Source organism: Schistocerca cancellata, chromosome 10 (genome assembly GCF_023864275.1).
Source record: "Schistocerca cancellata isolate TAMUIC-IGC-003103 chromosome 10, iqSchCanc2.1, whole genome shotgun sequence".
NCBI classification, from domain to species: Eukaryota; Metazoa; Arthropoda; class Insecta; order Orthoptera; family Acrididae; genus Schistocerca; species Schistocerca cancellata.
Window position 1 is genome coordinate 218646415 of NC_064635.1, and position 17534 is coordinate 218663948.

The window sequence follows — 17534 nt, forward strand, 5'->3', positions numbered from 1 at the left end:
GCTGCGCAGCTAGCGCCATTCGACGGCCAACACCGCGGTTCCTGGTGTGTCCGCTGTGCCGTGCGTGTGATCATTGCTTGTACAGCCCTCTCGCAGTGTCCGGAGCAAGAATGGTGGGTCTGACACACCGGTGTCAATGTGTTCTTTTTTCCATTTCCAGGAGTATATATATATATATATATATATATATATATATATATATATATATATATAAAAGTCAAACTACTATTATAGCCACAGAGTGGTTGAGAGAACAGTGTACTGTTCTCTCAACCACTCTGTATATATATATATATATATATATATATATATATATATATATATATATATATACTGTTCTCTCAACCACTCTGTGGCTATAATAGTAGTTTGACTTTTTTATGTGATACTTATATATATATATATATATATATATGACTATTTTAAATATTATAGATTTCATAAAACGAAAGATTGGCAGAGCTGTCGCCTGGTGTAACGTTCTTTATATATATTTTGTGTTTATTTGTTTGTGTCATGCAAATTTACTGCATGTAAGTTCTTAAGAAGATGGGGTGGCTAATCAGTTTTACTGTAATCCAAAAAAATTAAACAACTTTATCTGGAAAACCTGTATACAATGCCTATAATGAAATCAATCCCTCTCAAATTTACCCAGTCTAGGGAGCACTGACTTCTATGGCCCTGTGCAAAAAACTGACAAAATTCCTTATGCTGATAAACAAAACAAAGTTTCCTCAGCTCTAGAGCCACACCAGATGTAATCTTGGTATACTGTTCTCTCCACAGTAGGTATAGAAGATATCCAAACTTGGCACAGCAAAGTGCAGCGCCAGCCATGAAATAGCGTCATACAAATAATATCGGTAGACCGGTTGATAAATGAATAACCTTGCAAATGTTCAGAGAAAATACGGGATATTGGCTCAGCGCAATGCAATGCTGCCAGCATTGAAGCTGTTACAAACATTTAGAATTTTCTGACTCTGGTACATTAATATTTCTCTGACACTGATTGAAAAATGATTTTCTTAAAAAGTATTTATGGGATCAAATAAACGCGACGTAGGAGAGGAAGAGGTACTGATAAGGAGGTATCCTAAAACCAAATGCTTCAGTTAGAAAACTGTATTGAAAATAAAGTTTCTCCTTCAAATAATCTGAAATGAAACATTAACTTCAAAATGAGTGAACTTCTCACCTGTTGTACAATTCTCAATTACTGTCGTAGTTAAAAGCACTTGGATTGTTACATGACAAAAAGTCTGACATTGTTTGACAAAAAAGATTCCAGAATTTAACTTCTCTGTATCAGGATTACTAAACACACAAAATATTACAAATCGGGTGTACCTAATCAACCCATACATCAAACCTGCTGGAAAATACCTGGCTCCTACATTCAGGGATCAGTATTGTAAAATTCAGCTAAATCCACACTGCGTTGCTGCTACCTTAGAACTAAATATACAACATTTCATTACCTTACAAATCTGTTCCAGTTTTTTCACTTTGAGTTACAGTATCAGTTCATTACTCTTCTGTAATTGGCATGGTCAGTGGTCAACAGTTACAGTATCAATTCATTACTCTTCTGTAATTGCCATGGACAGTGGTCAATGTTGTTAACAATCAGTATTAATTCCATTCTTGATGGTCTTTTAGCCATTCATCACTTCATTTTATGAAAACAGTATTATGCTGCGTCCATAGGCCAACAACGACTAAATTCTCCCAGCTAGCGACTAGCTTTAAGTCTTACATCCTACTTATGACAGAGTGGTTCAGTGGTGTCAAAAATGCAATCTCTTCTACATGTAACAATCGTTTCAGGTCACTCTTCGCGAATTATATTACAAAACTGGTCTCCACGTACAAGCGGACCCCTCACGATCTCATCATTAGTCTCTCATCTACAAACTCCACTTCCAAGGATTTTTCATCAGACGTTTCCCTATCATTATTGCCACACCATAGCTGCCACTCTTCTCCTTACCTGAGTAAAACATTTTACACTCTCCATTATACACTTCTTCCTTACTTCAGCCTCTCATCTTCCAGTCACTTTCCCTTCTTTCCCCTCTCCAGCCACTGTGTTCAAATCCCCTATTACGACGATCCTGGCATTTCTTTTTTTCTTTAACCACAATTTTGTCAACATTTGCATGATAGTCCTGTACTTTCCCATCAGCGTGATGACGTGTAGGCATATGTGTATGTATTAAAATGACATCAGTCTTGTTACCTCTTAAGCTCATCATCACCAGTGTTTTTCCATGTACTCCAGTTTCAGCAATTCTTCATCAGTTGTTTTCCTATCATAACTGCCACACCATAGTTGCGACTCTTCTCCCAAAGTAAAACAATTTGTACTCTTCACTATCCAGTTATTGCTTACTGCCACGTTTCACTTCGCATATACCTCATGCATCTATTCTATTCTTCATCATTTCCTGTTCAGTATTTTTCAGCTTGCTAGCCTACAGCAGCTTGAGTACATTTCATGTTCCAATCATTAACCTCCCTTCCCTCTTCCTACTCTGTTTCCTCTTTCCATCGTCATCCATTTCTCATTTGCGCTCTTTCCTTGGGTCTTCTATCCCATTTCGACGGAGATGTGTTTTCTAACTCAGCATCCTTACCGTCTTGCTTTAGTCTTTCTAGATCAAATTTCTCACATTGTTTCCTCGTCTTATTATTTTAAATCTTATTTGCAAATTGGCACCACCAATCTGTGATCCAAATCTGTGTCTGCTCTAGCATCCTTAATGCAGTTTTTTCATCTAATCTGCACTATGATATAATTAATTTGCTATCTTTCTTCATTTGACCTAGCTATCGATGTATATTTCGTTTCCTGTATTGTTCAAACAATGTGTTTCCAAGAGAATTTTTTATTGAGAGGTTAACCAGCCCTTCACCCCTGTCATTCCTATTTCAGAATCCAAATCTTCCAAGCACTCCTTCTACTTTTCCCTCTGCTGTCACTGCATTCAAATCCACATTACAATGATGTGGCATTTTTTCTTCTTTATGCGGTACTTCTTCAGTCTTTTCACAATAGTCCTTTAATATCCCACCATCGTTTTCACTCAATGGTACGTGTATTTGTGTTAATACGACATCCCTCTTGTCCCATCTTAATCCCATCATAATCAGTCTTTCATCTATGTACTCCACTTTCAACAGGTTTTTCATCAGTTGTTTTCCTATGATAATTGCCACTCCACAGTTTCCAGTCTTGAAGCTGCCTGAGAAAAATATTTTGTACTCTCCACTCGCCAGTTCTTCCTTACTCCCCTATGTCATTTGAGATGTACCTAATACATCCCATCTATTCTTCATTATTTCCTGCTAGGCATTTTCCAGCTTGCCAGCCTAAAATTGTGTGAGTATATTCCTAGTTCCAATCTTCAACGTCCCTTCCATGTTCCTACTCCGTCTTTTCTTTCTTTCTTCATCCTCCTCCTACACTTCTGTATTTATCTCAGTGTAAGCCCCTCCTGGAGAATCGATTGAGGGGAAGTACCATCTTCTCCGACGTTAGAAGCAGAAAAGGAATGCAAAGACACCTTCATGCCTCGAAACCTAATACCTTTCGGGTCGAAAGACAAGAGTTGGCCAAGGAAGGCCGATGGAAAGAAAAACAGAAGAGCCCTCACACACGTAAGTGGAAGTAATGTAAGTCTTAGCTAAGGGGTGATATAGGTGCCAAACCTTTAGGAGGACCTCAAAAACGTTTCAAAATCGCCCAGTTGGTACCTATATAGTTACAATTAAAAGTGAACTATTTTTCAATATTAATTCACTACAAAATCTGATTGGCACAGCGTTTTTGAACTTGTGTTCTGCCTTAATATGTGTAAGAACTCCTCCTTTTCCCATATGAGTTGTGCATGAGTAAGACGTTAGAGTGCAATCTTTTATACGCTTGATAACGCCGGAACTCAATATATTGTTGGTTCACTCTTAGCCTTGATGACAGCCTCCACTCTCGCAGGTATTCGTTCAGTCAGGTACTGGAGGGTTTCTTGGGGAACGGCAGCCCATTATTCACGGAGTGCTGCACTGAAGAGAGGTATCTATGTCGGTCGGTGAAGCCTGGCACGAATTCGGCGTGAACCAAACTTCTAACATAGAGCACGTGTTCGGACGTTACGCGTGATTGGTCCATCTGTGAGCCCTATCGTAGATGTGACGCATGGTGGATCTGCCTCCATACATGGGTCCGGATATATATAGTGCGTGGCAGATCCACACGTGAACGTTATCCCGAATGCGTGTTGCAGCATTGCCTGGTGTTGAAATTACTGTAAAATTGCTAAATCAACTGGAATGCTTATTATTAGAGTACATTGATGATGCCTTTTTCACCCCATCCGTCCACTGATACACTGTTGGTTACCACATAATGATTGACTGACATCGCTTGTTTGAGTTGGAGAAAGAGTTTTGGTGGATGAATAGCACCGAAACAGCGATCGCGTACATGACTGCAATGTGTGGAATCAGTCGAAACGGAATTCAGAACATTAAGCTATTCTGTCACTGCGACAGATGAGTTTAAATGTAGAGATTGTCAGTCACTTTCGGACCTCAGTCTGGAAATTCCCCACAACGCCGCCAAACTCTTCCAGTTTCCTTATGTTGAAACTGTCTATTATTTAAAATCATCCAGTGTGTGTAGTGTGTTATGGTAGACAGATTAACAAGATGATTTTCACCATGCGACATCTAGTTTTCTGCAAGAGGCAATGGATCAGAAAGTAATAATGTCAGTTTAGAACCTGACAGTGAGATCGACGTCGTGACGGGAAAACAAAATATATGGCAGTGTACGAAGCATGTTACAACAGGAAAAAAAAGAAATGTTTCAAATAACCCCACAGTGTCACAGGGAGCATCTCTTGTGACTTACAGTATGGTCTGTGGGATACAGTCATCCTCCTAGAGCACAGGTGATGAAACTTTAAACTGATCTGTCCAGTGGAGCAATACCTGTATATTTAATAGGATCGTCACATGTGCTCGATGCCAGCACGCATGCTGTATTCGTTTTCGATATATGGCAGGAGAGAGATGCCGTAACAACCTTATCGAATTCTCTATCAGATAAAGTTAGTGGAGCTTTTATAGTTCGTAATTTTTCTCTGATGTATGGAATAGAATAATGATGACAGATGTTGGGCTGATAGACATGAAGGGCCCTGAGGGACGTGGATCTACAGAACCTGCTTGTGCTTTGGAGAATGCAGTAGCAAAATCCGCGTCCTTCCCCAGTTCCCGTTCTGTCTTTTATACTACCTAGTGTTGCAGGAGCAAGATTCAATTCCGTCGAATGGACAAAACTCAGTTCTGTAGCAGTAACTCAGCTTCGCCTGTTTCTACAAGGGTTGCAGGAGAGGGTAGATATAATTTCCTCTGACCCCTACTCAGTTCCAACTTACATTGGAATGATCATGTGCGCAAAGCTGCAGGAATGCTAGCGCAGTGTCTGAGGGGGCAGTTGCAGGATGCATAGGGGCTATCTTAAACGAGGAAGGACTTTTACTGTAGCAGGAAGGTTCGAGAAAGGTGACTCATTTCGAAATATGAGAGTGCCAGAAATATGGACCACTAGTGGCTGTAACCAATAAAAGACTTCTCCATAGGATCCAATGCAGGTATTTGCTTGAATGGGGGGGACTTGATTCCTGATCCCAGATGGCATTTCTAGCAGATAGCGTAACACTAGAGATCTGAAAAGCTAGTGCACATTTCTTCTGACGCCAATCATCACACCATCTACTGTTTGTGATCCTTCTCAGTCAAAGATTGCCTATATCCCAGTGGGTATATCACTGACCCTATGACATGGCATCGAGACAGGATGCGGTACAAATACTGGAGAAATATCTAGCATTGGCGGCGTGAGGGGGTAGCAGATACCATTTCATACCATGCTCCTTAGCTGAATCATTTTCGAAATTCGGTAATTTTATTAGGAGGGTGCGCCATTGGCGGTGTGTAACCACACTGCTGGTGTGATAATATACACTGCGGCGGTCACCATCTATATTCAGTGTCACGGTTTTGTCTGGAGAAACCACATCATTCTTAGGTAATGCCATATATGGATTTATAAAGTTGGTATAAGTTTTAACATGGATACTTGTGTGCACCTGTAGAACCAAGACGGCTTGTGATGGTAATATGTTTGTGTCTTTTTTTTAACATATAGCTGTTTGTAAGACGATTATGCCTCTCTTTCTAAGACATGGTGGTAGCACTTGCAAGAAAAATGTGTGAGACATGTCCACCCATCGTTGATTTCAGGTCAGTATTATTTCCTATCACCATCAATTGGTTATTGTATTATACTTAGTAGTAGGGGATGCATGATAGGTTCGCCTTGAGCATCAAGTATAAAGTGTGTGTTTGTGTTACAACATGCGCAAAGGAAATGACTATGTCCAGTTGTAATGAAAGTATGGATTTGACGTAGAGTACTGTGACAGCTAATCATAAGAATGGTGCCAATATTTCTATTTCCAGAGCCACCACCATCAGCAGGGCGTATTTTCGGTACTTCGCTCATTGTCGAATGTCATTCAACTGATACCTCAATGGTAACATTGAACTGAAAGTACAATGATAAAATATATATGTGACTGGTTTTCTAGGATAGGCCTATGCATGCTTGGCATGAAGTGCCAGTGATGGGAATGATTCACGTTTTCCGTTAACAGTATGAACTGCCCAAATTGAAGGGCCTGTTGGAGTGTAGGAATCTAGATGACTTAACCACATAGTCCTCTAGACGGCTGAATAGCGAACTAATACTTTGTATGTTTTGGACAGCTTTCGTGATCTCATGGAATTTGAGAAGATTCAATATGAAAATGTGTTTGCACTGGGCCATTATTAACACATATGTAAATTGTTCATTTGACTGCTTCTTCACATTTTGCGTCTTTATTTAGTTGAGAGAACATCGATTGTTGTGTATGCAACTAGCAGGTGGAAGACACGTTTGCTGATTCACCAGACATGAGGAGCACGTTATTTGACTTTGTAAATTATAGAGATGATTTGGAATCTGTTAGATCACCGACATTGGTATTAGCGAGTGGAAATATCAGTTTACTCCATTTTTATTTTGTCGAGTTTTTTCATGTAAAGATCTTCACAGATGGGATAAATTTCTAGTTAGTCTATGGTTTACTGCACGCTCCACCTAGCTAAAGTTTCGGGTTTGTAGGGAAATAATTTCCAGTCTATATCTTCGGAATTATACCGTGTGAGCGATCGGTAGGATACTATGGTGTGCTTGATATCGAGAAGTACCGTGAAAATGGTTTGATATTCTAGAAAGCCATACGAAATTACGTATGTTCTTGTAGTCCCAGAGTCTGGAGATGGGTGTAGATAGCAAGCAGGCATGCAAATATGTTGGGGCCAGGAACAGTGACGCCTTTGTGCTGAGGGGTACCGACAGCCTTTGTACGCCATTTTTCTCTGTATGAGTATCTGGTGGTAGAAAAGCGAGCAAGCAAGCAAGCAGGTCCGGACCAGAAACACTAACGAGTTTGTGCCGAGGGGGGAAATGAGGCCGAATTCGTAGAACAGTTCTGAGAGTGGTTTCGATCCACTGAGGATGCTCTTGTCACACGTTAGGAGGTTAGTGGAGGTAGACAAAGTGACCTATTTTTCCTCCATTTTCTTAGGTTAGTAGAGGTAGCATTGTCCTTATGGAATTTTAAGTTCCCGCCGAATGTGGCAGGGGTTGTGGAACTTTCCTGCCACAGAGGTTAATTATTCGATGAGTTTAATAAAGAATAAATCAAATTGCCCTCCCCCCCATGAACCATGGACCTTGCCGTTGGTGGGGAGCCTTGCGTGACCCAGTGATACAGATAGCCATACTGTAGCTGCAACCACAATGGAGGGGTATCTGTTGAGAGGCCAGACAAACGTGTGGTTCCTGAAGAGGGGCAGCAGCCTTTTCAATAGTTGCAGGGGCAACAGTCTGGATGATTTCCTGTTCTGGCCTTGTAACACTAACCAAAGCAGCCTTGCTGTGCTGGTACTGCGAACGGCTGAAAGCAAGGTGAAACTACAGCTGTAATTTTCCCGAGGGGATAGGAGAAAGAAAACTGCCGTTCTACGGATCGGAGCGTGGAATGTCAGATCCCTTAATTGGGCAGGTAGGTTAGAAAATTTAAGAAGGGAAATGGATAGGTTAAAGTTACGTATAGTGGGAATCAGTGAAGTTCGGTGGCAGGAGGAACAAGACTTCTGGTCAGGTGACTACAGGGTTATAAACACAAAATCAAAAAGGGGTAATGCAGGAGTAGGTTTAATAATGAATAGGAAAATAGGAATGCGGGTAAGCTACTACAAACAGCATAATGAACGCATTATTGTGGCCAAGATAGACACGAAGCCCACACCTACCACAGTAGCAACTGGAATCACTCAACAGAGGAAAGTCTACTGGACCTGACGGGATACCAATTCGATTCTACACAGAGTACGCGATAGAACTTGCCCCCCTTCTAACAGCCGTGTACCGCAAGTCTCTAGAGGAACGGAAGGTTCCAAATGATTGGAAAAGAGCACAGGTAGTCCCAGTCTTCAAGAAGGGTCGTCGAGCAGATGCGCAAAACTATAGACCTATATCTCTGACGTCGATCTGTTGTAGAATTTTAGAACATGTTTTTTGCTCGAGTATCATGTCGTTTTTGGAAACCCAGAATCTACTATGTAGGAATCAACATGGATTCCGGAAACAGCGATCCTGTGAGACCCAACTCGCTTTATTTGTTCATGAGACCCAGAAAATATTAGATACAGGCTCCCAGGTAGATGCTACTTTCCTTGACTTCTGGAAGGCGTTCGATACAGTTCCGCACTGTCGCCTGATAAACAAAGTAAGAGCCTACGGAATATCAGACCAGCTGTGTGGCTGGATTGAAGAGTTTTTAGCAAACAGAACACAGCATGTTGTTATCAATGGAGAGACGTCTACAGACGTTAAAGTAACCTCTGGCGTGCCACAGGGGAGTGTTATGGGACCTTTGCTTTTCACTATATAAATGACCTAGCAGATAGTGTCGGAAGTTCCATGCGGCTTTTCGCGGATGATGCTGTAATATACAGAGAAGTCGCAGCATTAGAAAATTGTAGCGAAATGCAGGAAGATCTGCAGCGGATTGGCACTTGGTGCAGGGAGTGGCAACTGACCCTTAACATAGACAAATGTAATGTATTGCGAATACATAGAAAGAAGGATCCTTTATTGTATGATTATATGATAGCAGAACAAACACTGGTGGCAGTTACTTCTGTAAAATATCTGGGATTATGCGTGCGGAACGATTTGAAGTGGAATGATCATATAAAATTAATTGTTGGTAAGGCGGGTACCAGGTTGAGATTCATTGGGAGAGTTCTTAGAAAATGTAGTCCATCAACAAAGGAGGTGGCTTACAAAACACTCGTTCGACCTATACTTGAGTATTGCGCATCAGTGTGGGATCCGTACCAGATCGGGTTGACGGAGGAGATAGAGAAGATCCAAAGAAGAGCGGCGCGTTTAGTCATAGGGTTATTTGGTAACCGTGATAGCGTTACGGAGATGTTTAACAAACTCAAGTGGCAGACTCTGCAAGAGAGGCGCTCTGCATCGCGGTGTAGCTTGCTCGCCAGGTTTCGAGAGGGTGCGTTTCTGGATGAGGTATCGAATATATTGCTTCCCCCTACTTATACCTCCCGAGGAGATCACGAATGTAAAATTAGAGAGATTAGAGCACGCACGGAGACTTTCAGACAGTCGTTCTTCCCGCGAACCATACGCGACTGGAACAGGAAAGGGAGGTAATGACAATGGCACGTAAAGTGCCCTCCGCCATACACCGTTGGGTGGCTTGCGGAGTATAAATGTAGATGTAGATGTAGTAGTACAAGTTTATATGCCAACTAGCTCTGCAGATGACGAAGAAATTGAAGAAATGTATGATGAAATAAAAGAAATTATTCAGATAGTGAAGGGAGACGAAAATTTAATAGTCATGGGTGACTGGAGTTCGTCAGTAGGAATATGGAGAGAAGGAAATGTAGTAGGTGAATATGGATTGGGTGTAAGAAACGAAATAGGAAGCCGTCTGGTAGAATTTTGCGCAGAGCAGAACTTAATCATAGCTAACACTTGGTTCAAGAATCATAAAAGAACATTGTATACATGGAAGAACCCTGGAGATACTAGAAGGTATCAGATAGGTTATATAGTGGTAAGGCAGAGAATTAGGAACCAGGTTTTCAATTGTAAGACATTTCCAGGGGAAGATGTGGACTCTGACCACAATCTATTGGTTATGAACTGTAGATTAAAACAGAAAAAACTGCAAAAAGGTGAGAACTTAAGGAGATGTGACCTGGATAAACTGAAAGAACCAGAGGTTGTAGAGAGTTTCAAGGAGAGCATAAGGGAACAATTGACAAGAATGGGAGAAAGAAATACAGTAGAAGAAGAATGGGTAGCTCTGAGGGATGAAGTAGTGAAGGAAGCAGAGGATCAAATAGGTAAAAAGACGAGGGCTAATATAAATCCTTCGGTAACAGAAGAAATATTGATTTAATTGATGAAAGGAGAAAATATAAAAATTCAGTAAATGGAAAACAAACGTCTCAAAAATGAGATCGACAGGAAATGCAAAATGGCTCTGCAGGGATGGCTGGAGGACAAATGTAAGGATTTAGAGGCGCATATCACTAGGGGTGAGATAGATATTGCCTAAAGGAAAATTAAAGAGATCTTTCGAGAAAAGAGAACCACTTGTATGAATGTCAAGAGCTCAGATGAAAACCCAGATCTAAGCAAAGAAGGGAAAGCAGAAAGGTGGAAGGAGTATATAGAGGGTCTATACAAAGGCGATGTACTTGAGGACAATATTTTGGAATTGGAAGAGGATGTAGATGAAAAAAAATGGGAAATATGATACTGCGTGAAGAGTTCGACAGAGCACTGAAAGCCCTTAGTCGAAACAAACCCCCGGGAGTAGACAACATTCCATTAGAACTACTGACAGCCTTGGGAGAGCCAGTCCTGACAAAACTCTACCATCTGGTGAGCAAGGTGTATGAGACAGGCGAAATACGCTCAGACTTCAAGAAGAATATAATAACTCCAATCCCAAAGAAAGCAGGTGTTGACAGATGTGAAAATTACCGAACTATCAGTTTAATAAGTCACGGCTGCAAAATACTAACTCGAATTCTTTACAGACGAATGGAAAAAACTAGTAGAAGCCGACCTCGGGGGAAGATCAGTTTGGATTCCGTAGAAATACTGGAACACGTGAGGCGATACTGACCCTACGACTTATCTTAGAAGCTAGATTAACGAAAGGCAAAATTACGTTTCTAGCATTTGTACACTTAGAGAAAGCTTTTGACAATGTTGACTGGAAAATTCTCTTTCAAATTCTGAAGGTGGCAGGTGTAATATACAGGGAGCGAAAAGCTATTTATAATTTGTACAGAAACCAGATGGCAGTTATAAGAGTTGAGGGGTATGAAAGGGAAGCAGTGGTTGGGAAGGGAGTGAGACAGGGTTGTAGCCTCTCCCTGATGTTATTCAATCTGTATATTGAGCAAGCAGTGAAGGAAACAAAAGAAAAATTCGGAGTAGGTATTAAAATCCATGGAGAAGAAATACAAACTTTGAGATTCGTCGATGACATTGTAATTCTGTCAGAGACAGCAAAGGACTTGGAAGAGCAGTTGAATGGAATGGACAGTGTCTTGAAAGGAGGATATAAGATGAACATCAACAAAAGAAAAACGAGGATAATGGAATATAGTCGAATTAAGTCAGGTGATGCTGAGGAAATTTGATTAGGAAATGAGACACTTAAGGTAGCATAGGAGTTTTGCTATTTGGGGAGCAAAATAGCTGATGTTGGTCGAAGTAGAGAGAATATAAAATGTGGACTGGCAATGGCAAGGAAAGCATTTCTGAAGAAGAGAAATTTGTTAACATTGAGTATAGATTTAAGTGCCAGGAAATCGTTTCTAAAAGTATTTGTATGAAGTGTAGCCATGCATGGAAGTGAAACGTGGACGATAAATATTTTGGACAAGAAGAGAATAGAAGCTTTCGAAATGTCGTGCTACAGAAGAATGATGATAATTAGATGGGTAGATCACATAACGAATGAGGAAGTGTTGAATAGGATTGGGCAGAAGAGAAGTTTGTGGCACAACTTGACTAGAAGAAGGGATCGGTTGGTAGGACATGTTCTGAGGCATCAAGGGATCACCAGTTTAGTATTGGAGGGCAGTGTGGAGGGTGAAAATCGTAGGAGACCAAGAGATGAATACACTAAGCAAATTCAGAAGGATGTAGGTTGCAGTAAGTACTGGGAGATGAAGAAGCTTGCTCAGGATAGAGTAGCATGGAGAGCTGCATCAAACCAGTCTCAGGACTGACGACCACAACAACAACAAATCAAATTGATAAGAGTGAGAGGGGAACCTATTCCAATGACTCAGACCTAAAAGTGTACCTGTAGCAGCGAGGGCGAAGGGGGGAGGGGAGTTGGGGCAGGGGGAGTGAGTGGGGGAACAACAGGATAATTGCCTGTTAATCAAAGGAGGACAATAGGTTTAGTACCTGTCAATCAAAGGAGAACATTAGGTTGCCTCTGAGTGCATACCTGCCGCTGATGTAGGCAACCTGCACTAAAACAGTTCACTGATGGTCTCCTAGCCCCCCTACTCTCCTCTACTGCCTTCAAGCTTCACTTTTTTGCTTATCGCTGGCTTGCTACCTGAGCTCTTGATGTTCATACAGTTGCTTCTCTTTTGTCCACAGGTTTCTTTAATTTTCCTATACATTACATTTTTATTTGTCTTATACAACAACAACGGCCTTGTCGCAGAGGACGGCCTTGTCGCAGAGGATATACCAGTTCCAGTGAGATAAGCTAAGCGCTGTCGTGTGTGGCCGGCACTTGGATGGGTGACCATCCAGGCCGCCATGCACTGTGGCCATTTTTCGGGGTGCACTCAGCCTTGTGATGCCAATTGAGGAGCTACTCGACCGAATAGTAGCGGCTTCGCCCAAGAATACCATCTTATGACCGATAGAGCGATGTGCTGACCCCCTGCCCCTCCTATCCGCATCCTCCACCGAGGATGACACTGCGGTCGTATGGTCCCGTCAAGCCTCTCGTGGCCTGTCTGATGATCCCGGTAGGCCACTCGTGGCCTGAAGATGGAGCGCATATACAACAGAAATTATAAAAAGCCTGTATTTCCACCAAGACCTGATTTGCCTTTCTGCACATTGTATGTAATTGTTAATATCAAATATTACAGTAGAAGATAAAGAAATGTGACAAAGGCAAAATGGTAGGCTTTAAAAAAATACACATTGATCTGATTTTTCTTATCTAACGTTCCATAAATACTGCTTATCTTCTTTAAGTAATTGCTACAGCAATTTTCACCCGGTAAATCATTGTTCATCCAGGATAGAAATCATTGTATCACTATACAATGATCGGCCAGAACATTGCGACCACCGACCTTCTACCAATATAAAGCCATCCAGGCGATAGTAGCGTCACCTGGCAGGGAATAACTGCTAGTCAGACACACGCACCATACATGTTGTATCAGTGGGCATGCTGTCTGTCTGTAGAATGCAGAAAGTACACAATCTATCTGAGTATGACTGAGGACAGATAGTAATTGCTTGGACTGTCAGCACGAACATGTCGGAAACTGCAGGAAATTCGAGTGTTCGAGGAGTGCTGTTGTGTCTTCACCAACAGGCGAAACCAAGGTAAAACCAATTCCATACATGGTGGGGTTGGCGGCCACTCCTCGTTATAGATGTCGGATGTCGTAGGCGGGGTAGACTGGTAAAACAGGACAGGCTTCCAGTGGAACTAACATGAGACTTTAACGCTGCTCAGAATAAAATTGTGTCTGAACACACAGTGCACCATACACTCCTGACAAAGGGCCTCAATAGCTGTCGATCCATGAATGTGTCAATGTTAACACCATGACATTGGCAACTACGACTGAAATGGGCATGTGACCATCGGCACTGGACGTTGTCGTAGTGGTAGAGCGTCGCTTGGCCTGATGAATCCCGATACTTCTGCGTTATTCCCATTGGAGGGCGCGAATCGGTCGACTTCCTGGCCAACTCGTCTTTGACCCCTGTACTGCGGGATGGAGGCAAGCAGGCTCCATTATGCTCTGGGGAACATTCACGTTGGCACTAACGGGTCCAGTGGAGCTCGTGCGAGGCACGTTGACGGCCAAGGAGTGTCGTCCATTGGTTGCAGACCGTGTGCATCACTACACGACGAAGGCATTTTTCACCAATATAATGCGCCATGCCACGAGGCCAGGAGAGTAACGGAGTGCTTCGAGAAACACAGTGGCTCGTCAGATCTGAACCCGATCGAACACATCTGGGATGTGACTGAACGTGATGAAGAACTCATCGCCCCCCCCTTGAATTTACAGGAATTAGGAGACTTGTGTGTGCAGGTGCGGTGGCAGCTCCTACCTAGGCCTCGTATCTTCCAGGCCACGACACGTCGCCGCCGTTATCCCTGACAAAGGTAGACATGCTGTTTATCAGGTAGGTGGTCATAATGTTCTGACAAATGCATACTGCATTTTTCCTGCCCTTTTGTAAATGGCTTTTATGTAGTTCACATCTATGAACAAAAGTGTGGTAGAAATGGATAGCGGTGGTAAACATTAGTGTTCGTTCATTATGATTTTAATGACTTCTCTGTTAGAGAAACGTAGCTGCACCTTTACTAGCATATATAACTACTAACAAAACGGGTTATAAATAACTAATTTATCGTGCATTTATTAAATCGTAGTAAGAAACTTAATATTCAAAAATATTTATTTTATTGTTCCTCAAAAAATTGCTACCTACTCGTGCAAGCAGCACAGCACACTGTCACAATAATCCATCTCTAATAACAGAAAACGCCTAGGGTTAGCAAAGACAACTTTCATTTTATCTGAAGCTGCTTGTTTTGGAACACTCCTTTTCTTTCACTGTTGTATTTTCGATCAGACGTAAATTACTTAAAGTGTCCAGAAGAATAACATCTTAGTTCTTCAGTTCCTTTAAGGTAAGTGTTGCAAATGTCATGTAACTTGCTGCGAACTAATATGTGTATACATGATCATAAAATGTAGTATGTTTCACTGCGGTGTCGTCCGCAGCTCGTGGTCTAGTGGCTATCGTTGCTGCATCTGGATCACAGGGTCCCAGGTTCGATTGCCGGAGGGAATGGGGATTTCCTCTGGTCAGGGACTGGCTGTTTGTATTGTCCTCATCATTTCGTCATCATTATCGGCATTCGTGGCAGTGGCTAGATTGGACCGCGAAAAAACTTGGACTGTGTAAAAATCAGGACTTTCTACGGGTGCTGGTGACCGTGCAGTTGAGTGCCCCACAAACCAAGCATCATCACCACCTGTGGTGTCCCTACATTAGTGAGTAGCTATGTACAAAACATGTGATTTATTCCTGATATGATAACTGATTCAGTCTCTGCCGTAATAAAAGAAACTGGCCAAATTGAACAGCTTTAACAAATTATTGCAAAAAAATCTTGCAAAGATCCTTAAACTGCGAGTATCTTGGATAGATATTACTAACTAATTTTATGTTGATACTGAAAGGTACAGTAACAGGATGCTCATTTTCGTGAAGATGTACCAGTATGATATGACTGAGTTTTTTCGTTACAGGCGGATCCATTCCTGACACTCTTCAGTATGCTGAGTTGACGGTTGTTCCCAATTCAGTATGCGAGGAGGGCTACGGACCAGGTTTCGTTCTTGAAAGTACGCTGTGTGCCGGAAACAAGTTCAAAGGCATCTGCCTCGTGAGTAAAAAGTGTGGTCTACCACGACAACTTACAATCAACATCATATTGTGTGACTTTCCATAAATGCTTTCTACAATGCTTATTTGTAAGTAACTATTATTGTAGCAATTTATTCCATCGACTTCGCAGAATTTGCTTTTCACAACTAAGTAGTGGTGCCTGCTTGTAAACATTGATAAAAAAATCGGTGTATTTTCTGATGTAACTACGAACGACAGCTGATCTCCTACGTTTTTCTATTATTAATTGGTTATTGTCAGCAGATGTCAGTGTGACTGAAACTAGAGGTATGTGCAAGAGTTTGCTGCATCTTTTCTCCATGATATATCACTGATGGCGGTGGAAATTTCTGTAGTCAGACGCCGTTAAAACTAATACACGTTACTAATTTTACATACATTTGTACTTGAATATGGCATTTGCAGTCAGTAACAGATAAATGGTGTAGGTACACCAGCTTGGCTCGCGTATAGATTTACTGGAGTGAACACTTACAAGGCTTATCCTCATAGAATACTTTTCCATCATACTGTACAGTAAAGAAAGACCACAGTAATTTTCGCGTTGCATTAACCACAACCTCAGGACCACTTTTCTGGATATTAGTCATTACAGACCTTTCATCAGAATGCTGTGCTGTTCCTCATTTCATTGTTAGGGTCTGCAGCAGTGATGAATCGTCGCTGTGATACTCGTATGTGGAGTACCTGAGGCAGCAGAACTTCTCAGGAGCAGTTGCAAAGGCAACAATGTGGCCTTTAAGTCCGCCAGTGATGACCCTGACTGACAACCAGCGACCACTTACATACTCAATCAATTTCATGAGCCCCCCCCTCCCACACCTATTCCCCCCCCCCCCCCCCCCCCCAACCATCGATAAACCCACAGAAAGTGTTCGACAACACGTAAGAGGTACCGTGCTTTCTAAACTCATAACCTTTTGTTAACACACGCTAGCCAGCGAGTCTGACATTTCAGAACACTCGGTACGCCACGCACACTTCTTGGCAGTGGGGGCATTGTCGAGTCGCTGTGGCATTGTTTCAGTATGTAAACACCTGGCATGTGAGTCGCACTGTGCCAGGAGGTTGTACTGTTGGTCAGTCTGTAAGATGGGGTTGATTACGGTGAAAGAGGAAGATTTGTATTTTAACGACTATGTTGAATGCCTCTACGGTGGACAGCGGAACCTGCTATAACGTGGTCAGGCTGCCAGAAAATGACAAGTTGCAGTAGAGTGGTGAATGGGTGCTTGTTAGATTCTGGATGGTACGCCAGAGAAACAGTGAAAAGTCATTCATTTATTACTCAGAAGGCATTCGTCGTGACGATGCCCCATGACACCAACGCCCATGGGACATAAGCAGTGCACACCCAGCCAGAGAAGGCTCCACAGCCAGCACGTGGTGCAGCAGGTGGCCTAGTGGCGAAGGCAGTGGCAGTGCAAAAGCGCTGACCCAGCGGGTCAGGGACATCGCGTTGATCCCACCGACCTGATGCCATTACAGCCCAGATGGAGCAGTCAAGGCGTGGATGATGACGCTGATTACCCATGCAGATGGGGCAGCCCACAACAGCAGAGTCAGCCCAGGGCAAAGGTAAGCAGCA

General features: G+C 42.3%; 1 protein-coding gene across 1 annotated transcript in view; it reads left to right on the forward strand.

The window, feature by feature from the left end:
* LOC126106281 (venom protease-like) overlaps positions 1–15989 on the forward strand; it is a 63282-nt gene extending 47293 nt beyond the window's left edge. The window contains exon 4 of the mRNA XM_049912502.1: positions 15787–15989. Within this exon, the coding sequence (XP_049768459.1) occupies positions 15787–15989 (203 nt within the window). The remainder of the gene's footprint in view (positions 1–15786) is intronic.
* The last annotated feature ends 1545 nt before the right edge of the window (positions 15990–17534 follow it).